Here is a 26,666-nt window from a genome sequence, read left to right as displayed (position 1 = left end):
ATATAATAAATACATATCTGTGTTACATGCATATATGTTTGTATATACACAGCCAAATATACTATATATAAACACATCTTTGTATCGGTCTGTGTATAGAGCTGTGTGCATTCTCAGTAACCCTAAACTGTAGTTTTGATCTGAAAATTGAGACATATGTCTGCTTATTTCAAAGGAAAAAGGTTTACTAGTAATTTATCTTTACTCTGAGTATTCTCAGTCAGCAACAAAAATCCTGGCTGCAGTCTTACTGTAAAGTTATCTCCTATGATAACTTTCAATAGTTACCCGCACATAAAGATGTGAGATAGATGTAGGCGACAAGGTAAATCAGAAAGTCTTAGCTTTCATTTCAGAGTGAAAATGTGATGCTGAAAGGAAAAAACCCCTATTTTCTCATTTTCTTTAGGGAAAAAACAAGTAAGTGAAGTACAGTTACTGAAAGCTTCTTCTCCACATCAAAGGAAATTTTGAAGAGAAGCTAACCAATGGCTAACAAGCTAGTAAGTGTATAGGATGACAGACTGCAGTGGTTAGTCTTCCTTAGTCTGACCTTTTGCATGAAAGCAATAAATCAGCTACCCTGCCATGTCCCTCACATTGTCCCAAGCTCTTGGGAAAAGGATGATTGAGTAGGAAGAATTAGTGCTGCTGCATAGGATTTAGTATAATGGATTATCATTATACTAAATCATTAACCTTTTAAATCTGGTATCCTGGCTTCCACACCAGCCTGCCATGGCTGCTTCAGCTAAGCAAAAACCTCCATACATAGCAGGAATGGTTTGTGCAGGGAAGGGGAAAGATTTTCTGGAGCAGAGTCATGAGAAGGGGTTGTCTGTGAGGTTGGGGGACACCAGGGCCACAGAGGGACAGCAGTATGAAGAACACAGTCCTCAGGAACATGGCCAGGACATGACATATGTGTCTTCAGTGCAGTGTCTTACTCCACACTGCAGGACCAGAGATGTGCACTCACTGTGACCAGGATTATGCTATACTGTGGTGCCATCTAGACCTATACCTTAGGTATCTGAGAAACCTATAGCAATGTGGCTGTGGAAATATGGATCTCTCTGTGGGCTGGAATACTCATGTGGTTAGCTTATATTTTTTTTCATGTTTTCATAACAGCCTGCCAACAGTGTCCAAAATAGTTAGTTTGAATATCAGCTTAGGAGTGGGCACCTAAACACTGATGCAGAAACTACACTAATTTTGACTGCATTGTTAGCTGCAGTCTTTAGTTTATTTAAACCAGAAGATGTGCTTCAAGTATGCAACTTGCTGTACCTCAGCCAAGAACTTGCAGTAGAAAAGTACATCATCACCTAAGATGACAGATGACAGATACTGATGTATCTGATGACAGACAGATGATGATGACAGATACTAAACTGTAGCACTCTGATAGTTGCTTATATTAGATATTTAGATTATGATGTTCTTGAGTACCAGGTACATGTTAATATGATACATGCTATATGGAGACATGGAGTGTTTTTTGCAGTGACTGATGGAGGGCAGGCAGGATACACTTAGCACTTAAAATGTACTTCTGCCCTGCTTTAGGTAACAGCATCCTTCCCCAGGTGTATGTTTTCAGCACAGTCCTATTGAAATTGGAATTAAATGTTGGAATTAAATAAAACTTCTAGTCTCCTGTGTGATGTTTGATCTGAAAGCACTCAAAAGTACGACTTCAATACCATTTGACTTGAATTTACCTCATAGGATTTATTTCAGTACTTGATAGATATAATCACAGAATAATTTTGGTTGGAAAAGGCCTTTAAGATCATCAAGTCCAATTGCTAACCTGGCACTGCCAAGTCCAACACTAAACCATGTCCCCAAGATGTCTTTTAAATATCTATAGGGATGGTGAGTTGAAAACCTGTGTCAGAGGACCTATGTCAAGACTGTCAATGTGACAGGATTTCCTGCAAGAGAAAACAGCCAGACATATGCAAAGCTAGATGAGTGACACACAATCAGATCAGCCCCAAAAGTACCTGTCAGCTAAGCATGATCTTAATTTCTGTTAATTTTGATGATCCCACAATGAAAGCATGAATACATAACGTAGTTAATCTCTATAAAATCCGGGACTTTATGGCCCAGAAGCTTTAATTCATGTCTTAGTAACATCCCATGCTTACCATTATAAGGCTTTTTGTGTTGTCTTGCCATATGTCTGCAGAGAGAAATTACAGTCCCATGACATTATATTGTTGGGACCATTCTAAAACATAAGAAAATACCTGAGGAGTTTTCTGCTTGGCTGATGCTGTGATGTTTTCTCAACTAACAGTAGAGGTAGAGAGCATGTCAGTCTGAGCTGACTTACACCTTGCGTGCACAATCTCATGGAAATTTTATCATTGTGATGTTTTGTACTTCCTCCTTTCTTACTGTGTGTTACCGACAAGCAGAAATAGCCCAAGTGGTGGTAGGAGGGACTGGATGCCTTTAGAGGAACTGAAAACAGACAGAAAAAATTGTTTCCAACTAGTGTGACACCCCTTTCCAGCAAATCATATAGCAAAGTGGGAAATGTACAGAAGGATCAAAGATAGAGACTGCCTGGGCTGCTGAGCCTGCCTACTTCAGAGGGAGTACATGAGGAAACTTGAGAGGTTTAAAATTCACGGGTCACCCACTGAAACTTCCTCTCATGGCCAAGGTGTGAGTGTCAAGAAACCAGAGGACTGTCACACTGTCACACTGTCACTGCCCATCCCCACTGCACTCCCCTTTCCGAGCAGATGCAGAAGTTCAAGATGTCTTTCTGCCTTTCCAGGTTTCTCTAGAGAGCTTTTTTTGTGTTACTGTATTTAATAGCCACCTTTGACATGCTCATAGAGTTTTCAAAGCAGGTTCTCACTTTCAAGCATTCAAGTGTTATGTTTTTCAAGCTAACACTTACAAGTACCCATCTTGGAAATCACAGGATGCTCTTATGTGGTCTCCTTTAGAGAGGTGGCAGAGGCAGGTTGTCTCCTCTGTGTACACCTAATCCCATCCTCTCTGATTCCTGGAGTGGGCTGCTAGTCACTGCAAATGTAGCATTCATCTAAACAAAATCTTTTACACTTTTGCCAGGGATCCAGGAATTAGGGATTCAAGCAGCATTCCTGCACTGCAACATCCAACATTGCAGCATTCAGTACTGTAATGTTCAATTTCTAGGCATCATGTTTAGTGCAGTGCACAGTCTCAGGAGAAGTGGTCAGATTGCTGGGCAGGAGTCTCACTGCTATTACTGTCTCTTTCTTTCTTATTGCCATACTCCCACACTGGAATTTTTCTGTCCTTTGCCTGTCTTATTATATCCTGACCTGCTGGTACTCCCCGACTCCTGATTTCTTGCTCTACTCTTGCCTTCCTGGCATACTTGTGAGCCTGGAAGGAGGCTGAAACTGTCCCTGCAGCAAGCTGCTGAATGGGGAAGGTGGCCTTGCAGGGACTTTTTCTTCACCCCTGCTCTTTTGCAGGGCCAAGAGTTCATGGGTGCCAGAGGGATGCTCCAGGTGCAGCCTTTTGCACACCTGGAGAGGAACTTCTGCACATAGGGCTATATATGAACTTTACCTTTTGAGAGGTAAAGATGAATGTCACCAAAATCAGGCTCCTGGCACCAAAGCATGTGCCAGGTGGGGTGCCCAGACACCTGTTGGTCTTCCCCTAGCCAGGGACAGCTCAGTCCTGCAGAGGTTTGGTGAGCTTTTCCCTGATGTGGGTAATGACTTGTATGGAAAAGGAGGTTGACATTGGGCTGTGCTTACCAGGGATCTCTATATTTGCTGGGGTTGCTTTCACTAATCTCTGCAGTATCATGAAATACCAAAATAATTGCAAGTGCAAGGGAGCACAGTACAATGTGAGCAACAGATGCACTGGAGTGTGAAATAGTCTTTTCTCAACCTTTTTGTCCCTGGCCAAGGAAGTTATGAGAGTATTAAAGAAATACTGATTTAACACGCTGGCCTCAGTTGCACTTTGAGTCTTTTACAGATAATGCTTTTTACTTTTCTTCCAAGCAAGCTTCAAGACATTTGGTATTCATATCTGTATTTATTTGGTCAATCAACATTTATATCAGGACAGGAAGGAGAATCATGTACTAGGCAGAGGTAGGGATGTGAAACAACCTTGTCAGGTTCCAGCAGCCATAGAAAAGTTATTACTTTTTCTGAAGATAAGAATACCACATGTGATTCACTTCAAGGAAATCTTTTCTCAGTAGGCAGAACAGGCATTGCTTGCTCATTTCTGTAGACTGCAGGTTTCTCAAAGAAATAGTTAGGGCTCTTCTGTAGCTGTGTGTTCTTCTGTGCCTGAGGAGCAAAGTACCTGGCAAGATAATTGTGAGTAGCAAAACAAAATTCACTTCAGCAGAGAGCTCAGCAGTCAAAACTGCTGTTGCTTCATTCAATTCTCTTTGTATGTAACAGTGCCATTAATAGGAATCTGGTTTTAATTACATCAGAGGTTAAAACATCAGGGTCTAACAGTGGTTAAAACTTCTCAAGCTGTAGACTGAGACTCCCTATTTTGCTGACCTGAGAGGAAAATGAGTAGGCATTTTCTGCTGGAGCAAACATCTATTACTTTTTTTGCTCAGTGAAAAGATCTTGCTGCTTCTTTAGTGGTTTCTTCTGAGCAGCAAAAAAAAAGGATGCATCTCTAGTTATTTAGGGTAGACTTAGAGAAAGAAGTCTCATTTCTGCTGCTAAGCCAGCCTTCCTGTACCTTTCTATGCCTTTTGAAAGGCAGCACGTTGGAGTAGATATTTCTCCTTAAAATGTCTTGGCACTTAAGATTCAACCTTCAGTGGCCTTCAACCACTGAGTCTGTTGACTGTGATACAAACTCTGTCATCATCTTCTTTGCCAAGAAAAACTTTTGATCAAATTTGGCATTCATGTATTAAGTTGATTCTTTTTTTTTGAGTAATAGGTAGTGTAAAAGCAGTCAGCAGTCTAGTGTTTGAGATCCTAAGACCAAAGAAAACTAGGTCCAGCTCGTTGCACTGCCCATAATTTTTCTGTGTAATCTTAGCAAATCACTTACTTCAGAGTTGATTTGGTGCCATTATATGTTTACAAACACCTCTGAATATCTTTACAGACCAGATGAGAGCCCTTTCCCTAGTTCACAGAGATCCGCAAATATAAATACATTTAAGGCACTGAAACTCTGGTTGACTAACTCCCGCTGAAGTAGTGGTCTCTGAATATTGTGTTCTTCATGAGAGCATATTTTACATAGGAAATATAAGGTCTGTTAGCTGGCTTTGTGTTTAAATGACTCTGGTCTTCATGGTCATACAAAAAGATTCCATCTTTGAAACTTTGCTCATAGCCTAGAAAAAGGCGCACTAAGTGGCTCTGCAGATGTTTTCCACCTTCTACAACTGGTGATGTGATGGACCTGTGTGTGGTCAACCTTCACTTCACCACCTTTCAACACTCCACCACAACTATTCTCTGACTAGGATGAACTGTGGCTCTGGCAGGAAGTCTGATTTTTGTGACTCCATGGATTGAAAGGCTTTCTTAAGTGCATGCTAGTGAAAAGAATTAATACTTAAATTTATTAGTGGGAGGTGAAAATATTTTACTACAAATGGCCAAGGGCATATGCTGGGAAGACAAAGGGGAACTTCCACCCTCTGATGAAATTACACTGGGAAAGAGTGGTACACAGCAACTATGCTCACAATATGTTTTTTTATTTGAAAGTCTGAAGTAGTTGAAACTGAGATTCTGAGCTCCGCAGGCTGGGGAGGTCCTGCCTGGCAGCCTCTCACCATGGCCAAGAGGAGTGTGTGGTCCAAGCAGCAGATTCATTACCACAGTCCTGGGAATTTTTTTGTTTGCGTGCTCTTTTTCCTCTGAAAATGTCATGTCTCAGGGCACAGTTTGTACCTGGACATTATTTCTTTTCCCCAGAGTATCAGTGATATGAGAAAAATGATTCAATTGAGTCATTCAGGAATATTTTTTTGGAAAAAAAAAAAGAGGTCTCTGGTTGGCTGAAAGCTGGAAGATTGAAGCCCTCCAAAGACACACCAGCAGCTGTGAGGGGTGTAAGGTTTTCAGTTCTGCTCTGCAGCTCTGTAGCTGGACCAGACTTTGCATTATGCTAAGATGTGGAAATGACTCAGTTCCAGATAACCATGGTTGGAAGGAAGGATCTAGTCACAAGGTCTTGCTTATAAACTTGTTTAGATTCCTTGTCCCTATCTGCATTCTGGGACTGAGGACCCTAGACCTCTGCTCATCAACCAGAGACAAAAAATAGCAGGGGAGCTTGTGGTCACAGAAATGACTAAGGCATGCATTACTACTGTTTTACCACCATATGTCAGTATAATCCCATGTATGGTACAGCCCGACTGTTTGCTTTGTTGTCCCCTGATTTATTTAAAAAGCCTTGCCTTGGGATTTTGGATTTTTGCTGTTGTTCTTTTCAGCTTTAGTTTTGTTTTGGTTTGGTTTTTTCCATCTGTGGAGAAATAGCTGATTGCACCGAGTAGAAATGTACCTCTTCTGAGAAAATAAAAGCAGACCTTAAGGAACAAAAAAAGCTACTTGAATTTGTTTATCAGTTTTTTTTTATGCTTGTCTGTAAATAAATAAATGGTGCACAAACAATAAGTAAACCCTCAGTTCTGAAATGCACTTTTTCAGGCCCAGTTCATGCCATGCTAAATCAACTTAGCACAGTCAAAGAAATTATGCCTATGACTATGTCCGGATTTTTAATTTCCTTGTATTTTTTAAATTGGGATTCTCTTTACCAAGCATTTCTCATTTTTCTATGGAAAATTGTGAAAATGTGAAACAATCACATCTGGTGTTTTTATACCAATTGTGGCTAAGATGCCAATCTCTAAAAAAGCGAATGCAGATGGCCTTGTGTCATGATGTGAAGTTAGTCACTGGATTGTGAAAGATGGCTCAGCTTTTGGCACAGTATACCAAGTAAAAAGCCTGTCCCTGCTTGTGCTCCATGGCCTCTCTGCAACAACCTGCAATACTACCCCAGACTTATGGCCATCCACACACATTTTGTCCATTACCACTGACCAGCACCTTGTCAGTCCTTACCTAGAAGCTGTTCTTGCCCCATGAGTAGATTGCTCCCTGAGGTTTAAGTATGCATACCCCTGAGTAATAGCAACCAGCACAAGGTGGCCAAGAGGGAATAATGAACCTCTCACTCTTTTTTCTTACTTGGCCATTAAGAAACGAAATAGCTCTGGGGAATTCTGTGTTCTCTATATCCCAAGGATGTCCTAGGACTTGCACCTTCTCTCAGTAAGCTTGTCCATGTTGTTCTCCAGCTAACTGAAACACTTTAAGGCTGGTAGGAACCTAATCTATAGAAGGCATTGATAAGGGCCTCAAGCCCTTTTTCAACTTAAGACATATTACTTTTAATATATTCATTAATACAAGCAGCTAGTCTCTGTGCTTGCTTGTGCCTGCTTGCAGGCTGCCCTAGGGATATGGATTTAATGACTTCCAGTCCATTTTTTGGCTCACTATTTGGTCATACTTCAGTGTTGAGAATCCTCAGGTTTTGAAATAAATTAGAAATGCTAGCAATCGTGTTTGGATTGTAAACATTATACAAATTACTTTAATAAAAATTGTTTATGGAGGTACATGCTGTTCTTCACAATTCTAAAATGAAATGCAAGAGGGAAGTTAAAAATCAGTTTGCTATATGTAAGCCTAAGGAAACTCCATGGGCCCTTTGATTACATAGCAGAAGTTCCTTGGGTGTTGTTTCAGTTGTTTTCTTCTTTTCCAGTCAGGAAATGGAAGCCTTGAGGTGTATATTTGTGAAACTTGCACGAAGGGAGCAGGAGCAGAGTCCCTGCAGCAAGGAAGAGGCCTGACCCAAGGTGGAAGAGATCCTTTGGTCTCATGCCAATGTAATTCTGGTACATCCATCTCTTTCAGCAAAATTGTTGGGTGTCATTAATAAGAAGCAGAGGATGAGCAGAGCGATGTTCAGCTTCTGACATGAGAATCCCTCTTTCGACTCAGGGCTGTGCAGAGAAATGTGCTCTTTCTTACCTCCTGCCTTGGGTCAGAGGTGCATGCTGTGTTCCAGGAATTGTTATTGAATTACTCTGCTTTCAGAGATATAGCACCTCACTGCATTCCCAAAGGTTGCTGATAGGAGTATGAGCTCTGATTGTATGTTTTAGATAAAGATTGATCAGAGCTGTCATGGAAAAATTCCATTCCATTTGTGGCTCTGCTTCCTTTTTGAGGCAGTAGCACAGCTTGCAGAGCAAGGAGGAGCATTCCTGGAGCAAATACAATTCTAAGTTTCCCTGTGCCTACCAGCTGGACTTCCTAGTCTTGGGAATATCCTGCTAAGCTCTCCCCATAGTTTATGATTGATTTCAAGCTCTTCTGTTTCAAAATGTGAGGACTCAAAGTATCTTACATTTATGTCATTGTGTCTCCTCTTATTTCTAGATTTCTACCTTACATGGTAAACACTAAAAAGGAGCAACTATGCAAGAGATGGTGGCCTTGTGCATGTGATACATTTCATCAAGCAGCTGAAAGGTTTTAACTTATTTAATCCCTTTCTGTACTTTTGGTATCTTTTTTCTTGGTATTGGTAATTGATTAGAACAGTATTTCAGCAGATAGGAGAATCAGCTTCAAGAAAGCATTCAGAAGGAACGTGCCATAAAGCAGTACTGAATTGGAATCTCATTCAGTTTCTGCAGTCTCTTTGAATTCACTTCTCAGAGTGTGTGTGGGTCTCCTCATCTCTAGGCAAAATTCTGTTCAGGATAACACATGACTGCTTGAGCTGAGCCTTCAGCAGACTCAACACATAAGTCTTGCAACAAAACACCTAGTGGGGATTAAATTTTCAATCATTTTTTTTTCCTTGGAAGCCCTTCATAAAAGATTCTGAAAGGAAGTTGCAAAGAGGACTGTAACTTTCCTAGCAATGAACACCAGTGTCATTTCTTTTCTCCACCTCCTCTTGTGCTCTGCATCCTTTGTGGCAAACTAAGTCAGAAGTTTGGGGTTTATTTTCTTCTTTTTGACTTTTCAGAAAACTTTTGCAGACTAGTATCCTTGTAGCAAATATAGAAATCCATTGAAAATCCACAGAAACCTCCACTGATTTATGATTAATTCCCTGCAGTTTGGAATACTTGACAATGTCTGATAGATCTGTACCAAAAGCCAATATAATTTCCCAACAGCACCCCACCCTTGGGCAATGAGAGTGGTTCTTAGCTGTGATCAAATCATGCAGGTAAATAAACCCCAAGTCCACACCTGATTAGAGCAGATATATGGGAGGTATGAACAGGACTGGCCAGATGCTAGACCATATGATAAACACTGAAGATCATGGTATCCTATAAAACTGGGCATTTATTTGGTACAGCTGGCTATGCATAATCTCCTAATTTATAAGTCTGGAACATCTGGTCCATGGCTGTTGCTCTATCAGCTTTCAGTGCCCCTGTTCTTGAATTTCTGGTATTTGAATACTGCTCTTCAGAGTTCCAGTGGAATGGGAAGCTAAAGGTATTTGCAGTGGGAGATAAGCTTATACTCAGTCTGACAGATAAAAAATGTTCAGCCATAGTCATAAAAGAAAGGAGGGCAGGCCTCTGTGGAATGGGCTCCACTTCATGCAAAATTCAGTAACTGCAGACTTTAAGAGACATGGTATCTATTTCTCATTGGTGGGACCCTCAGACATCAGACAAGGCCTTGGCCAGATGAGGTGGTTGTGGCAGGCCATGCCAAGCATCCCCCAGTGATATGAGAGATGAGGGCACACAGGATGGGTAGTACAAGTCCTGCTTTTGTTACACTGCTTGGTCTTCCCCACCCTGTGCCATAGCCCTCGAAGCCATCACTTATTTCTCTTTCCTGAAAGAGAAGGTGGCATTTGGCACTTCATTAGAGGATCCCTGCTCTGTGAGTGGCTAAAAAAAAACCAAGAGAAGGGTGTTTTCAGCTGGGTCTTGCAAACTTACAGCCAGAAGGAGTCAAGCCAACAATGTAAATGTGTCCTGAGTGGTGTGCACATGTCCTGTGTAGCCATGTGCCAGTCTGGGAAGCTCTGGAGTCTCCTTGTGTCCATGAAGAGGAATAGGAAGGAGAGCTAGAGCTCACTTTTCTAAGTATTTCCAAAATGGTTTGCCTGCAGGAAAACCCAGCTGTAATTTATAGAGCTCTTCCTACATTCCACCCTCATGATGGTGTTCACAGGGGTGCAGCATAACAAGATAAGGCAGTGAAGGTGTTTTTAAAAACCTACAGCATTACCAATGCTCTCTAGAAGCTGTGATTGAAGATGGCCCAGCAGGTCTATGTTATAGCAAAGTACTTCTCTGTGCAGGAGCCTCATCCTGTGAGCCCTGTGGAGCATGACCTGGGAATGTTCCACTACCTTTGATTGCGGAGAAAAAAAATACAGCATCAGACATTTTACCAATCCTTTCCCCAGTAAAATTACATGTCAGAACAGCACTCAAAAGAAATTTGCCTTTCAAATGCAAAGAAAACTCGGCTTTTGCAGAACATCATGGTGTTGGCAATAGTAATGCCTGGTGCTGTCAGAATGGAAGCAGACACATCCTGCAACTCTTGCACTGCTTTCTACAAGCCAGTGCTCTGGCTGAGGAAGTGAAATCTGGTTAGCAAACATAACAGTGCAAGACTTCTTCAGACCTTTCATGGAATTTCCCAGTATACGTGATGCACATTTTTTATTATTCATCAAACTAAAAATCTTTCAGGTTTCTAACATCTATATAGATCCAAGCTATGTCAGCTGCTGTATTTCTAGCTAGGTCTAAATGCTTCAAGCACTCCTATGCTGTCATGCCTATCTTTTCTATCTCTCTCTCTCACATTTTTTTTTTTTTTTTTTTTTTTTTTAATGAGGTCTCACCTGAGAGCTCTCAGCAGTTTCATCCTGTGTATCTGACACAAGTACAACATCTGGCATTGTCAGAGTCTTTTATCTGACTAGGATTAGTGATGTAGTGATGTTACCTTAATAAAGTTTTATCTTTGTGTAACAGCAGCAACATCAGCATCTCAAAGGAAATAAGTGAATTTGGGAAAGAATTTCAATTACTGCTTTCAATTACTACAGATACTGTGATAACCCATGAGTGGATGAAGGCACCACTGTGCCTATAAGACCAGCTACTGTAGGAGACCAAATGAAGGGACAGGTCCACCTAAACAGTGGCCCCAACATTCATATCATCTTATGGTCCCCCAAGACAAATGTTTGCTGAGAAGGGTGCATTGTGGCAATAAGAGGTGGAACTCAGCAAAGGGTGGAGACTCCCTGTGCTCTACTGATAAATGTTTCAGCCACTCATAGAAACCTATGTTTCCCTGAAACTAAACCTTTTGGAGTGGAGGGGACTGATGACAAAATGAAGATTGTTGAGTATTATCAAAATCCTGTATAAGAGCCTTGAAGAGTTCCAAGACTCTGTCTTATACTACAAACTTAATAACCATTAATGCCCTAAGGAGAAGCCTTGAGACATAACAAAGGAGCTATTGTACCACAAGGCATGAAGTCAGAAAAACCTGCACTACCTTGTGAAAAGGTTAAGACAGCAAGGGGAGCTACAACTCCACACCTGCAAGGAACAAGCACACTTATTTACACAGCACATGGGGACAACTGAACCAATGGTAAATTATGTGGTAATTAAGAGTGAAAGTTCCAGAAGTGCTGGGGCGAATAAATAGGGCACACAATGAAGGTCAGTGGGGATTCCTCTCTTCATGTTTGTCTTGGATTAGTGTGGTGGTATTTTGGCAGTGGTGTGCCCACAAGGGTGGCTCCTGTAAGAAGATGCTGGAAGTTCCCCCAGTTCCAGTCCCTGCCCCACCTCTGCCCCAGGCCAAGCAGATATGGGAAGCTGGATGTGCCTCTGTAACAAAGGACAAATGAAACTGCAAATATATGCGGAAAAAAAAAATCAATAGTGGTTCTGTAGCATTGAGCTCCATATTTACCAGGGCTTGCTTTGCCAAATTGTGTCTGGCCCATTTTCACCTCCTCTTGTTAATACGCAAGAACAGAATGCAGTATTAAATATTATGATTCTCATTAATCACAGATCTGGAAATGCCACCAAGCCTCGTTGGATAGAGAGGTATAGTGGATATCTTTCCAGACCTTGCCCAAGAAAACCTTTCCTTTGAGGGATGAAGACTTGTAGGAGTAAAATAATTAGAAATCACAGGTAATGGTCAGCATTTCTTCCACGTTTACTAAGAAATGGTTGAAATAGAGGTCTCTTCCCTTTAACTGTCTGTCATTGACTGGAAGCAAGGATCTTGTCTGTTTCCGTTTAAATGAGCTCCTGCCTAATCACGTACTGGTTTCACAATTGGAAGTGTTACTCTCGGCACTGTGAAGGCACCGTGAGCTTGCAGCATGCTCCTCTACTCTGCAGTTCTTATTTAAAAGCAAGAACACTTTTTTTTCATCTTTCATTGCTATTTTTGTTCTAGAAGAGAAGAAAATATCAGGAACTTATGTTTTATAAAAAGTATTTTAATTCCAAGGCTTAAAATACAAAAAACCTGGAAACAATCTGAGGATAAATCATCTATTTTAATATAGGACATAGAAAGAATCCTTGGCTTTGTGTAGCATAAATCCTTGTGTAGCATAAATTATTATGAAACAGAAGAAAGCAAATCTTTTTTTGTTAGGGTACTGAGCCAAGAACAGAAGCACAGGGTCCAACTTCATTGCTTTCCATTTTTACTGTTCCCTCTGGAAAGGGCCCAAATCTGAGTTTGCCAAAGCCAATGGCACTGAAGTCAGCTTTGACTCGGGACTTTCCATGCTCTGTGCCTTGGTACCTGCAAGGCAGGACTGATAGTAAATTTCTCTGCAGGGCAGATGGCAGGTGAAGATAGTTTATTATTTGAGGTAAGTAGACAAGCAGATTTTTCATACAATTAATTGAACTAACTCTTGCATTTTGGCCCATGGAAACTCATTAAATTGGTTAACTGATTTGTTTTTAAACACATTACACCTGAAGAATGGCCATGAAAACAGGACAGGCTCATTTGAATTTAAAAAAATTCAGTTAAATTCCTGAATAGAATTGCAGTGCATGCAGCAGAATTGTATGTTAATAAAGTTGGAGGTCATTAATTTTCCTAGTTAACTATTACTTGACAGCAATAAAACCTGATTAAAACAACCCTAACTGTTTAAAGAAAGGGAAGAGAAAGACATTTCTGAAGACCATGCCAGCATGCAAATAATTATCTATGCCATTCCTCTAATCTCCGTGGCCATATCATTCTTACCTGGCTAAAACTAACTCAGACAATGTAAGAGCTCTGGCTAATATTGTCATATTAGTGCCAGTTTTTATGCCACACCTTTTTTTTCTCCCTTTGGGGACTGTCAGACTGGAAACATTGGTGAGGGGATAGCTCTGGACTTCCACAGTCATGCCCAGTTTCAGCTGGTGACTTACCTGTGGCAGAGGTGCCAGCCCTGTCACTGCAGCACAGTGCATTGCCTGCTGCTGTAGGGACTGCTGCGGGACAGAGCTGGCACATACGTTTTGGCCATGATGCAGTAGCTGGCTCCAGGTCTTAAATCTTCTATTTTAATTATCTTTTCTTTTCCTTCGTACATCAGGACTTTGTCGTGCTTCAGTGTGGAGTAAAAACAGTCAGTCAAGCACATTGCCCTATCAAGTGTATCTATGACTACAGTTTGACAAGGTCAAATGCAGAACAACATGTGAACTTGCACAAAGTCAACAGCATTAATAGTTTACTTATGATTTTTAAAGAAAATTCCCTCTAAAATTCCCCTCCTGTCTTTTTTTTTGCTTGTTTGTTTGTTTTGTTTTGGTAATCTTAGTCTTAGAATATGAAACACAAAAATAATGGGAAAGAGTAAAGGGAAGAATTACAAGAATTACAACTCATTCAATCAACTTCTGTTCCTGAAAAATAAGCCTACTTCATTTTCAAATGCTTACTCAGTCATAAATGCCCTCACAATCCCAGAGGGTTATTTCAACTGTAAAACAAGAACAGTGTGCCCACACTTTCCTGGCTTTTCAGTGGTAGAGGGTTTATACTTGAACATACACTTACCTTGTCTAGCAAGTTGTTAGTTATGAAGACGTGATAAAGAAGATCATAATAATTTGTCATTGGTATCTTGCTGCCTCTCTTCCTTCTATAAGGAGAACGTGGAGCCTGGAGCTTTAGTAGTATGAATTTGTTGCTATGAACCACAGTTATTGTTGGAGGTCCTATCATAGCTAAGGAAAAAAACCAATGCTGTGGACACAATTACACCTTATTGATCATGTTTCACAGCCCATAATGTGAATTCATTCAATGATTTATTGGTTTTGTTACCAAATTATATTATGCTGTATTTACTGTTGAAGTGCCACTTTGTAAGTACTCACTTCTTGGTGTTTATTGCTTGGGACATTTTGGGGGTGACATTTCCCATGTTATTAAACCTAGTTTTGAGACAGACTTTTTTAAATCTCTCAGAGCTGAATGTTGCTGACTGCAGGCTTGTTGAGTAAAATGGTTCCTGCCTGACGTCCCAATTTATTTGTGTGCTTGGAATGCATAAAACAGTGAACCATTTCATTTATGTCAAGGATGCAGCTTCAATCATTTTGGCAATCTAATCTGGTCAAACACAGCTAAGGGTCCAGGTTGGGCCAGGATGTATGCATGCAGTCCCACAGATGTGGGGGGACAGGACAGCAGCTGCTCTATGCCTCTCTTTAGGAGAAGGAGGTGGCACAGGGCAAGCTGGGCTGTTGCCACAGCAAGGTGCTGCTTAATGTCAAAGTTTGGGTTTTCATCTGTATGAGAGGCTCAAGGTACTTCGCACTTTAGGGCTGTGAAGTTACCTGCACTGATGTTTACAATTCAATTTTGCCTTGACCTGTGAGGGAAAACTGGTTAATTCACAGGGACCTTATTGGTAGGTAGACTGGTACTGTTCAGTGTTTTGACAGTCTTCCAATTTCTAACATACTGTGGACTTAGATGACTGTACTGAGAGATGACTGTCCTCTCTAAATACTCTGCAGTCAGGAAAACACATACGTGAGAAGAATGGTGGCCACACATATCTCAGCTCTCTTCTCCCTTTCTCCCTCAGGCAGAGAACATTTCCTTCTTTTCCACCGTGTGCCCAGTCATTCCAGCAGATTTGAAAATGGCTGGAAGTAATTTTTGTAGTTCCATGCCTTGAGGAAGAGACTGAGTTAAAGGAGCCGGGCACTTCTGATCCCCCAGCTATAAATAAGTTGCTACTTATCCACAATTGTTTGGCTTTCAAATGCCAGGAATATTTATTTAATCACAGCCCTTTACCCAAGAGCTTTGACTCACAACTTCTTACAATACAGCCTTGTAGCTAGAAAAAGATTGCTCATGTCTGCAAATTCTGAGGAAGAAATTACTTATTCCACAACACATAAAATCCAAGTCCTTTCTCAGAGAGACCCATATGTTTGTACTTACATTCTTGCCAGGGAGTGAATCTGCAGCTGAGGCTCCAGTCGGAATAGATGCCATCTGACACGGCTTTCACTCGGCCATAGTAAGGCTCTCGGATATCAGAGGTCTCATTTGTTAGGTCACAGCAATGGTTTTGAATCCCCCAGCAGTCGTCTTTGTTGTGCCATGTGCTCTGCCCATACCTGTGGAGAAGGAGGAGGAAGGATGAAAGCTTTAGCTGTTGCTGACTGGATCTGTACAGATTTTTAACACAGCGGTACTGATAAGCACTGCCTTGGAAATTAAGTCCCTTCAATTTGATGACGGGAAGATTGATTTCATGTGTGTTTGGGAGCTACAGGATTCTGTCTTTTCCTAAAGCAGAGACTTGGGTCACTATCCCTGTAGGAAGCCAGCACATACCTGCCCCTCAGCAGGGGTGGGTGAGCTTTGGCTTAGCCAGTGTGTTTAGTGATGGGCAGAATGATGCCTTTCACCAACTGATTCCTCAAAAGTGATTTCAGGTGCTTGCTAGGTGTGCCAGGAGTGTATGTCCCCCTCTGAGGACCACCCCTAGCTCTGCCTCAAGTTCGCCATGGAAAGAACCCTTGCATCGGCAAGGTGGGCCACTGAAATACCTTAAAAATCCTATTGCAAAAATATCTGCCCTAGCAACACCTGCTTCAGACAGGCAGTTGGACTCCTGTCCTCCAGAGGTCCCCTCCAAACCACATTTTTCTGCATGAGTGCAGAAAGGAGTGTGCAGAATGCATTGCTGGAAGTGCCCTCTCTCCCTCCTGCCTTGGGCTGTTCAGCTGCATCTTGTGGGCTATTGAGAAGCACAGAAACAACCGAGAGCTGGCATCTGAGCAGGACATGGCTGTTGCCCAGCTCTGGGGAGAATATCCCCTGCCACCTACAAAATTCTGTGTCAAGCAGGGATGGGTCCCAGCCCAGCAGGAGGTTGGAATTACCCCAGTACTTACACTTTATATTGCACAAAGTAGATGATGTCTCTTGGCTCTCTGGCCCTCCCAGGCTGCCAGTGCAAACTGGTGTTGAAGTTGAACGAACGGAACTCTACCTTCTGTGGCTTAATTGAATCTCGCAGGTCTTGGTTTTCCAAAACTAAAATCACTGCAAATAATAAGGAACGATAGCATATTAAGTTTGTCACAAACACACTCCTCCACATTCCAATGGGAGGTATTGCTACAGTTCATTTGGTTCCAGGCTAGCAGTCTGCACAAATTAAACATCCAAGATCTCATGTTCAAAACTTTCAAAGCTGTAGTGACCAAATCTAGCAGTTACAGAAGAAACATGCTTAGTATTATTACAGGAACACTTCTATGTAGTCTGGGTGTGTGGTATGGTTTTGTTTGTTTGTTTGTGTTCTCCCTTTACTATTGTGAAAGATGCCTGAGAGACATCCCAGGAAACAAACCCTTTGGATCAATTCAAAGAGCCCGCAGTAGGCAGCCACATCAGTATTTCAACTCTAGTGCTCTTTCCTTTACATCTCAACTTTAACCTACAAGGAGTGTAGCTGTTTTTAACAGTTGCCACAACAATGTTTATCAACTCTTGCTTTATAAAAAATAACCTGAGATTTACTGCTTTTCCAGTCTGCTCTACTGGAAAAAGCTGCCTGAGAATTTTCAAGGTAATTTGTTTTCAAACTGCAATGCCTACAAACAACAATCAGTTAACAATCTCTCTGAAGCACCCAAATGCTAACTTTTTTCTGGGGTTTGTCACCCAGATGAATTTGTATTACTGCAGCTTAATCCATGGCATACAGAAGCTAGTAAGAATTGAACTAATTGAACTGGAAATGCTAATATAGCTATGAATAAATTTGATGGGTCCCCTGCTTGCTTTAGATGCCTTTCAGAACCTTGAAAGACAAAATTACAGACTAATTTGGAAATGACAAGATTTTTGTAACCCAGCAAAAGATCTGGAGATTTCTTGACTCATCCAGAGATTCAAAAACAGACCCAGCACCCCCTTCCCTACACAGGAAAAGAGTGGAAATCCTTTACTTACTAGTTATCTTGTCCTGAAACAGGTGCATCAGTAGGCAGAGAGAGGCAAGTGAGATCCCCCTCATGCTTAGAAGAGCAGCTCCATGGTTGAAAAGCATCTCTCTTCCTCTTGAGCATGTCTTATGAGGAAGTAATTGTTAAACTGCAGAGTTCCCCTTACTTGGTTTCCCAGATTGGATTTGGTTTAGTGTAGCTGAAAAACACATGAGTTGCTCTAAACTGAACACAAGCAATCATCATTCTTGGCAGTTGTGGTCACACTGAAGTTTGGAACTAATTATGAAGAAAACCACCATGGAAAAGGTCCTTATTTTTTAGACACTAATTCCCAAATGACATCTGGCAACACTGCTTTACCCCATAAATTTGTCACACAGGCTTGCTCCCTTGCTGTGCTGACATTTTAATTTGTTTTTCTATTTATTTATTTATCATCTCATAGCTGAAGAACACAAGGAATTTTGCTACAAACATATAAAATACCTACCTGTGGGATGCTGTCTGATCTGGTGGCCTGTCTCCAGGTTGAATGCAAGCAGATGGAGTTTGCAGTTGTGTTCATGGCAGGATGTCATCCAGGTACATACCATCAGAGGAGTGAGTGAGTGGCTGTGAGTGGCTCAGCCACACTGCTGAGCACTGCATCCACACCATGCTGGCAAGCCCAACCCATCAGGCCAAAGTCCCTTGCACATCCACATGTACTTCACTGCTCACACACGAGTGCCTCTGAGCAAAAGCTGGGATGTATTCTCCTTTTGCAAACTCATGTCAACAAGCAAGAAGAGAAAGCCCCAAGTTTTGTATGACACAGCACAGCACTACAGAATGCAGCCCATCAAAGAAATAATGGATGTGAAGACTACCTGTCTACAAAAAAAAAAATAAATATATATATATTTGCCTAAATATGATTTTACTTTGAGAAAAGTTGGAAGCAAAACACCTGCTAGGTCAAAAAAAGCCTAAGTTCTGGTTCAGATGAAGGTATTTTTCTATTTAAAGGCCCCTGGTTATACTCAGCAAACTGAAGAACACGTAATAAAGAAGCTGTCTTTGGTCAGATTCATGGGCACAAGCTGGCAGATCAGCTGATCACCTATACTTCATTATCCAAGCACTGACTTTGCAGCAGCTGCATTAAAATGCTAGATATGTTGCTCTGAATAGTTAACTAGTTAACCCAGTTAAGAGAATTAAAGAATTGAGCAGAAATGCAAGAAACAAATAAAACACAAAACGGAGGTAGATGACGGAAAGGCCACCCCGACGTTACTGACTGGGAATTTCCATTTTCCAAACACATTTTCAAAATCCAGTGACCTTTCAGCAGTTCCCCACACCGATGCAATTAGTATTTCATCATGTTAGATGAACTCAAGTGCGGGAACAGGGAACTTTTATAAGTCAATCACCGGACTGAAATGTCATCATAGTTTAGTCACAGCTTGGGTATTTGCTTACTAGTATTGTCCTAACACACCTTCCCGTAAGCCCCATTGCCAGGAGCTGAGGGATGGAGCTTTGCCAAGGTTGCTTTTGATGGCAGTTCCTCAGCACTGCCTGCCCAGCACTGCCAGGTTTTGCCCAGAAAAGTCTGCTTTGCTACATGGTGAAAGCAATGCCTATCTTGTGAGAAAATTGAGGGTTGCCCGAGTGCAGCACCACGATAGCTCTTTATCTGCAGTTGGGTTTGGCACTCTGAAGCAATCGATAACTCGTTACATAATTTTTGTGATTATCGGAGCAACCACAGGTAATCCCCAGTTTATTTGCATCCATAACATTGTTCCACTCATCAGCTTCAGCCCTTCTTCTGCAGCACTTTGTGTCATAAAAATAGCTACAGTCAGACAAGTGCCACCTACACACACACACATACACAGGCACATATGCGCAGACATATCCTGAGTTTCACAGAACACACAGATTACATTTAAAAACGTGAACAAATGATGGGTACTGCAAAGTGACATGCACTGCACTGTTATGTAAAATATGAATGAGAGCTTTTAAAAAACAATATTGTTTCAGAATATTCTGAGCAGTACTTTAGGAAGAATGGAAAATGAAAATGTACTGCTTTCCCCAGCACAACCCACATAAGTTGTTGTGCTGTTACCTCATCATGGTTTGCTCTGAAAGTTCATTTTGATCCAAACCTTTGTGAAACAGAACAAACTGATTTTTCTGTGAAATGACATAATCATGAGAACTTCTTCCATTTCATTCCATTCCTGGAATAAAAACATATTTGAATGTCCGAATGCTGGGTAAACAGATTTCTTTATTTTGAGGACTGGATGTTGCTACACAGATGTAAAAGTCAAGTACATTCTTGCTGGAAGCTGTCTGACTCGTCCAATCTGATAGCACCACCTATATGATTTTTTTTTTTTTTCTTTTTCCCTTTAACTGCAGTTGTTTCCCATCCATAAGAGAAGAAAATTTGGAAAACTGAGAAGAAAATTGGAAACTGCTTCTGCAGCACCACCTTTGGCTCCAGATGCAAATCTGATCTCTGCTGTGGATGTGAGAATGAGTTTTTCTTAAACGCCTGGATGATGCTGCATGAAGATGAAGGAAGGGGATAATCTCTCAAAGCATGCAGAGAACACTTCTAATAACTGGAAGAGGCCAGGCAAGTCCCTCTTTTTGTGAGAGACTTGTGGCATTTCACACAAACTGACGATAAAAAATTACTGATTCCAATTATTTGGGACCCAAAGACTATTCTTAATTGGAGCCATAGTTCTCAGTCAGCATAGATGACCTTTCTAAGAAGATGATCCTTCATAGATGACCTTTCTAAGAAGCCAGCATAGATGCACAGAAAAAGTTGTCTTGGGAAAGAGCTCTCCAGGTCATCCAGTCTAATGCTTAGAGCAGGGCTAAAGTTAGCAATATTCCACACTTAACGACTTTCAGTGTGAGATTTTCCCCCACATAACTAAGTGGTAGTCCCCTGCAGCAGCTTTTGACAGCTTCTTTTTGCTTTTCCATTCGAGGGCTTGGAGAAAAGCCTGCTGTAATTTCTGCAAATGTTTATATAGTTGGCAACTGCAACTCGATCCCCTCCTCAGCTGTCACGTCTCCCAGCTGAACGGACCCAGCATCCTCAGCCTCTGGTGTGTCGTGCCCAACAGCATGGCCCTTCACTGGCTCAGCAGGGACTGAGGAAATTAATCACTTCACAAGAAAGAAAACCCCCACAGTCAGGCAGGAGGGACTTTTGGATTTTTCTTCCTCGTCCTTTAGGGAAGACGTTGCACCACACACGTTCCTACAGAGCTGTTTTTGAGGAAGCCAGGCTGACTTTCACCACAGGGTGTGTGCTTTCACTGGGTCCTGCCCACAGGTATAAAATGTTCAGCTTTTACTGTTTTAAGGGCCTGGGTCAACATTTTAAAGATTATAGTTAGAAATTCCCAAAGCTGTAGCTGCACCTTGATGGACATTTGAACATAATAAAGATGACTATTTTCTGCAGGCTTGCTGTGTAACAAGTCATTGTTTGCACATACAGCATTTATGGGCAAGACACTGAACTGCGCCAGAAAGTTAGTAACCAACATTAACTTTCATTAGGAACTATAGGTAATACCAAACCCCAAAATATCTCAAAGCATTTATTTAAATGACAAGTTTCTTTAAAATTGTCAGCTTTTCTCATTTGCAAAGCCATTTGACTTATTTTTTTTAACTCTAAGGAGTGCTGTAACTTATTTAAGCACACTGAAAAACCCCCTCACTTTTCTTGAGTTGATGGGACCCTCACCAAATCATGTGCAGACAAAACCCCAATAGCTTGGAGACAACAGAATATTGAAATATGAAATAAAAATCCCATATTTTATTGGTTTTGTTTAGGCAATCTTTCTAGCATAGGAAAGCTGCTATGGTGACTCAGCCAGCCAAAACCACAGGTAATCCTGGAAAGGTGCAACACAAACATTGTTTAGTACTTTCTTGGTCCACCTACTAAAGTAAAGAAAGGAAGGAAGGCTCAAAGCCTGGTAGTGCTAAAGGGTGAAGTTGATGGGCATGCACTGGGGGAAGAGACAGAAGGAACTGGGCTGCCTGATGCCATTTCTGTAATCAAAGCTTCAGCTGCAGAAGGAGCAGATGCTTCTGGTAGCTACTTTGGAAAATAAAACCTAGAAAAATTCAAGCTCCAGGGGTTCCCCTGGACAAGGAAAAAAAAAAAAAAAAAAAAGAGAAACAGCCCTCAAAAAACCAGCTTTCACTCATTTTTTTGCAACTGGAAGTTTCTAAGCATCACACTTCCTCGCCTGTGGCTCTGCTGTCTGGCTGTCCTTTGAATTCTCAGTACCATCTCACCATCATCTAGGGAGTGCAAACTCTAGGACAGGACTCTTCTAACAACAGCCTTCACCTCTACCATCTCCAAATTACCACTGAACTTGTACACATACTTCAATTTTACAGGGTTTTGTTGCTCTGTTTTGTTGTATTTTTTGTTTGGTTATTTGTATGTTTTGTTTTAGTAAGATTTCTCAGATCTTGTGTGTATAGTCTCCTGACATACAGGAATCAGTGTGCTTAGCTTTTCAAGACAGAATCCTTCACACAGCATAAATGGGTTTTACACTTCCCAGAGGACTTAATTTCGAGTCTACTGTGTGACCATTTAACCAGAAAATTGAGATCACTCTGTGATACTTGTTTGTCAAAAAGCTCCGTTCTGTATTTTTTCTTAGAGACAATGCAATTTGGTATATCTCAAATAGAATTGCTAGCTTTGCTGCATGCTCTGGAAGCAGTTGATAAAGTAATTTTTAGTAATTAATCACTCAAATTCACAGTCTTTTGTTCCAATTTCTATTCAGACTTGGGCAGGGTTAACTGGTACTGTGTCACAGTTTAATGCTGGGCCAGCAATTAACCAAATAACAGATGCTCTCTATTAATCCCCATCCCCTCCCTGATAAAGAAAGGAGAGAGATAAGGGAGAGAGACTTATGGGTTGGAAACTACACTACAAAGCTTTAATGAAACAGTAATGATAAAAATGAAAAAATACTAAATATATACAAATATACAGGAAAATTATACTGTGATCCTCCCCGCTTTCCCCCAGTAACTCTCACGTCACCACTGAGGCTGCAGGGCAGCCCTGGGAAAGTCCAGGCTGGAATCCTGGAGTCAGCAGCAGTCAGGAGCTGGAGGCAGAAACACACAGATTGAGAATGGCACAGATCAGGACCACAGGCAGATGAATGGAAGGAATCCTCCCAGGATGATGAAGCAAACAGGGACAGGTGAAGAAGGGGAAGAAGGAAGGGGTTTGACCCTCATGATCCCTCAAATTTATACTGAGTATGACATGTATGGGGTGGAATACTCCATTTGGTCAAGTTTGATCATTTATCTTGTCTGCTCCTTCCTAAAGAAGGGCTGCAGGTGTGACCTCTTTACTCCTTTTCTCCTTCCGGAGGGCAAGATGTTCCTCGAAACTGAGCAGTGTCCTTGGTTCTGCACACCATTCTCCAGCAGTAACTATAAACACTGAGTATTATGGGTCCTAGAAGCAGACACTGACTGAGAAACTTGCTGTTAATTTCAGCAAGTACAGCTACTTACAAAAGACATAGCTGAAAGCAAAATTACAAGACAGAGAACTAACTCTATCGTGGCCCAAACCAGGACATACTGCCAGACTGATTCCTGGAAGAAGCCAATGTGGAAGATGAGACTGAGGAATTGCAAAGGTACTTTCTGCCTCTTTGCCTCTGCTCCCTATCTATTCAGACAAGCTTTTGCAACCCTTCCTTGCCTGTTATTATTTATCTCACATTTAAGCACATTTGCAGTAGGTTGCAATCATGGCTGCTGTGGTCACAGACCTCGACTCTGGTAGCAAAAAACACACATCACTATGTATGGTTCCTGTCTTCTGGGACGCTTCTTCCCATGTTGTCCACCCTCCCTATAATTAACTGAGCTGATATTAACTTGCACAAAAAAACCCTTCAAAAAACTCAAAACCTCAAAAACCCTACAACATAACACCAAAGTCATGCTCAGAAAGAAAACACAGTCCATTGTGTTTGTGTTCTTTTCTCTAAGTATTTTAAATCTGAAAGGATTCCATATCCTCTTTGTGGAAGGGTATTTTTGAAGGCAAACAAGTTATACCTTAAACAAGGTATAACTTGTTTAAGGAACCTTTCTGAGTCTGTGCTGCTCAAGAGATGGCAGCACAGTAAAGCTGAATCAGACTTATCATTGCTCTGCTGCTCTACTGCAAATATTTGACAATCACAGGACTGATTCTGCAGAACACTTAGCAACCTGGCTAGAAGAACCACCTTGTTTGCCTGCACATCACTAGCTCTGTGTGTCACACATTTCCTCTTTTAGGCTGTGACTAGCAGTAGAAAATAAAATTTCTTTGTGCCCAGATAAATGATAAATTAGTCTTCAGCCTGATCAGCTACCCTGTCATAGTCCAATTACACAGATGGGCAAGTTAGAAAACATGAGGCTAAGAGCTACGTTCAAATGAGATGAAAAACCCCAAGGTCTGAGGAAAAAAAATGTTTTGACTGTTTTGCAATTCATAATGGGCTAATCAAAAACTTGATCCAATACTAAAGCTCACACAGTCTGTGTTTTGGATTTAAATGTAGTAATTAATGCAGACATATGAAAAGTTCAAGCTCCTCCATTTGTTCTAACTCTGCTCAATCTGCACAGATACTTCTAAGAGAATCTGAATTCCTCCTGTACAACTGCTCTTACTGGAATCAGCCCAGGAACAGCCCTACCCATAAGCTCAAGAAGTTACTTGGAAGGAGTAAATGTTTTGATCAGGAGCAGAAAATGTTTTTAAACTGCACATTCTAGATTTGACAAGTAAAACAAAAATTCTAAGAGCAGCCTAGATTCTTTTGGGTAAATTAGCATGACACTTAAAGATGAACAGTTGACTTAAAAGGTACATGTAAGAGTGCACATGCTCACTGCATCAAGTAAGACTTTTCTGATCATTTAAACTTCAAATCAAGTAATCAGTAAGAGTGTCAAGGAAGCCAAGATTTGCTTGTTCTGTAGCAATTAATGCATTCATATAGTATGACCATTTAATTTTTGTCCATAATTTAAAAATAATCATAAGGAGAGTTTCCAGGCTCCAGCAACAGAACTGGATTGAAGTTATTGCAGGCAGCATTAATAATGTTAAAAGGCAAGAAAAGAAATTGTCAAAGTGATGATGTAGCCAGAATCAGTGGATCAAGGAGCTTGTGTGTCAGCCCTCATCTCTCTCGAAGATCAAGCATTGTAGTACAGCAAAGGCATCACCTCACATCTGTACAGGAGAGAGCTCTCTTTCAATACAGATGAATACAAATCACATCCTCAAAGTCAGACTTCCACCAATGCATGGACTGAGTGGTATTTCACCCAAAGGATATCTCAGCAAATGAAAAATTACCTTAGGTTAACATTAATTCTAATACATCTGGTAAGTGTAACACAGTAACTGGCTACATTTAATTATACACATAGGCATATGGGCTATACCACAGTGTCTTCTATTAATTTTCAATATTGCTTAAGCATACACCACATATGTAACATGAACTGAGCAAGCTTCAAAAGTAGATTTAGTCTTCAATACAAAAGCTAACAGTAAGAAAAAAGTGAGCACACACATTTGTCTTCTAGGATTTTTTTGTTTTAATTCCATGTAAAACCATTTAAAATTTACAGTATTTACAAGTAAAAATTTCAGACAAGAACCAAAGCATGTTCCGGAGGCCCACTGTGGGTAATTAAGTTTCTCAAGTTTTGTTAGCAAACACTTTTGTAGGGGTAAAAACTCCTTGAATAAATTGCCTGGGGCAGTCACAGAGTCCTTAAACAAATGAGCAGGAACAGTGATGGAGTTTGGGGGAGAAGAATAAACCACAGACCCCTGGAGGTCCCACCTAGCCCACTGATTTCATCCATTTAGGGAACATAGAAAAAGGCTTCATGGTTAAAGAACTGAATCTTCAAAAAAACACACTAAAAAAAAAATCTGTGCAGGGCACTTGTTTTATGAGATGGACAACTTCTGTGGTCAGTTTGGGCTTTTTTGTTTTGGTTTTTTTTTTAAGACATGCTGAAATGATGAATTTAAACCAAGTACAATAGCTCCTACTTATTAATCCTAAACTGTTTACATGGCACCACTTCAAAGCAACCAGTTATTTCTAGTCTTGAGAAAAACAGTTCTTCTCATGCAAGTTTCTTTTTTCTGCAGTCTTAACAAGAGAAGGACTACACCACCTGAAACAGCATGAAGTGGTGAAACCTTCTACACTGTGTCAGACTGGATGGCTGGTGTATCTGTAAAAGGCAGGAATATTAAATTATTTTGAACCTGGAATTGTTAGGCACTTTGATATCTCATGTCAAGGTGCTATGCATGGATATCCAGAAGCTTAAGCAAATTATTTCTTCATCATAAGAATATTAATTTACTAATTTAAACTCATTTAGTAGTAAAGTAAAAGGGCACAGATCAATACTACCTGACAGTTTCAAAATCACATGGTTCACATATTTGGTACTACGGAACTGCAAAAGCAAGGCTAAGACGATGTAACTGCAAAGGCATTTCCATGTTCCCTGTGCCAGAAGTCCTCAGACTGCAGTGTTGGACTGCAGCCTAGCAGAAATACCATCATGCATTTGCCCTGTTTTTAGGCTGTCTCTTAATATCACTACTAGCAACTGCTGGAAACAAGACTGGGGGAAATAGAGCTTATTGAACCAAGGAAAACCCATGTTTTTAGCTAGTCACATCTTGGGAAAGAATATGCCTTGTGGGATCGAACGTTAGATGGAGATGCTAAAGCCAAAGAATTTGGGAAGACGTGGAGGGAAATTATTAATACTCTGCAACTACACCACTCGGAAAAGAAAGTGGCTGCCGCCACCCGAGTCATGTTAGGCGAGATCGCGCCTGTGGATAAGGACTCTAAGCTGCTCGCCCCCGGGCCACCTGCGGCTGGTTTCGACGTCCCTATCTGCCCGT

The 26,666-nt window shown here is 41.1% G+C and overlaps 1 protein-coding gene across 5 annotated transcripts; it reads right to left on the bottom strand.

Moving 5' to 3' along the window:
* Positions 1-11,980: 11,980 nt before the first annotated feature.
* On the bottom strand, positions 11,981-18,308 carry IL22RA2 (interleukin 22 receptor subunit alpha 2). Of its 5 annotated transcripts, none has more exons than XM_030447692.1 (8): positions 18,105-18,307; positions 17,619-17,736; positions 16,553-16,703; positions 15,591-15,769; positions 14,187-14,356; positions 13,650-13,731; positions 13,553-13,569; positions 11,981-12,559 (listed from the first exon to the last, which is right to left on the bottom strand). In XM_030447692.1, the coding sequence occupies exons 1-8, from the start codon at positions 18,177-18,179 to the stop codon at positions 12,536-12,538; spliced, it is 816 nt and encodes a 271-aa protein (XP_030303552.1). In that variant the 5' UTR covers positions 18,180-18,307; the 3' UTR covers positions 11,981-12,535. The 5 variants fall into 5 exon arrangements, with proteins under 5 accessions (XP_030303552.1, XP_030303550.1, XP_030303551.1 ...); XM_030447691.1 differs by lacking the exon at positions 11,981-12,559 and adding an exon at positions 12,643-12,920; XM_030447690.1 differs by having other exon boundaries at positions 13,553-13,731; positions 18,105-18,308.
* Positions 18,309-26,666: the final 8,358 nt, after the last annotated feature.

The sequence above is a fragment of the Calypte anna genome, chromosome 3, assembly GCF_003957555.1.
Source record: "Calypte anna isolate BGI_N300 chromosome 3, bCalAnn1_v1.p, whole genome shotgun sequence".
Lineage (NCBI taxonomy): Eukaryota > Metazoa > Chordata > Aves > Apodiformes > Trochilidae > Calypte > Calypte anna.
Note: the sequence above shows the minus strand (reverse complement) of the source record. Positions and strands in the feature narration are given on the sequence as shown.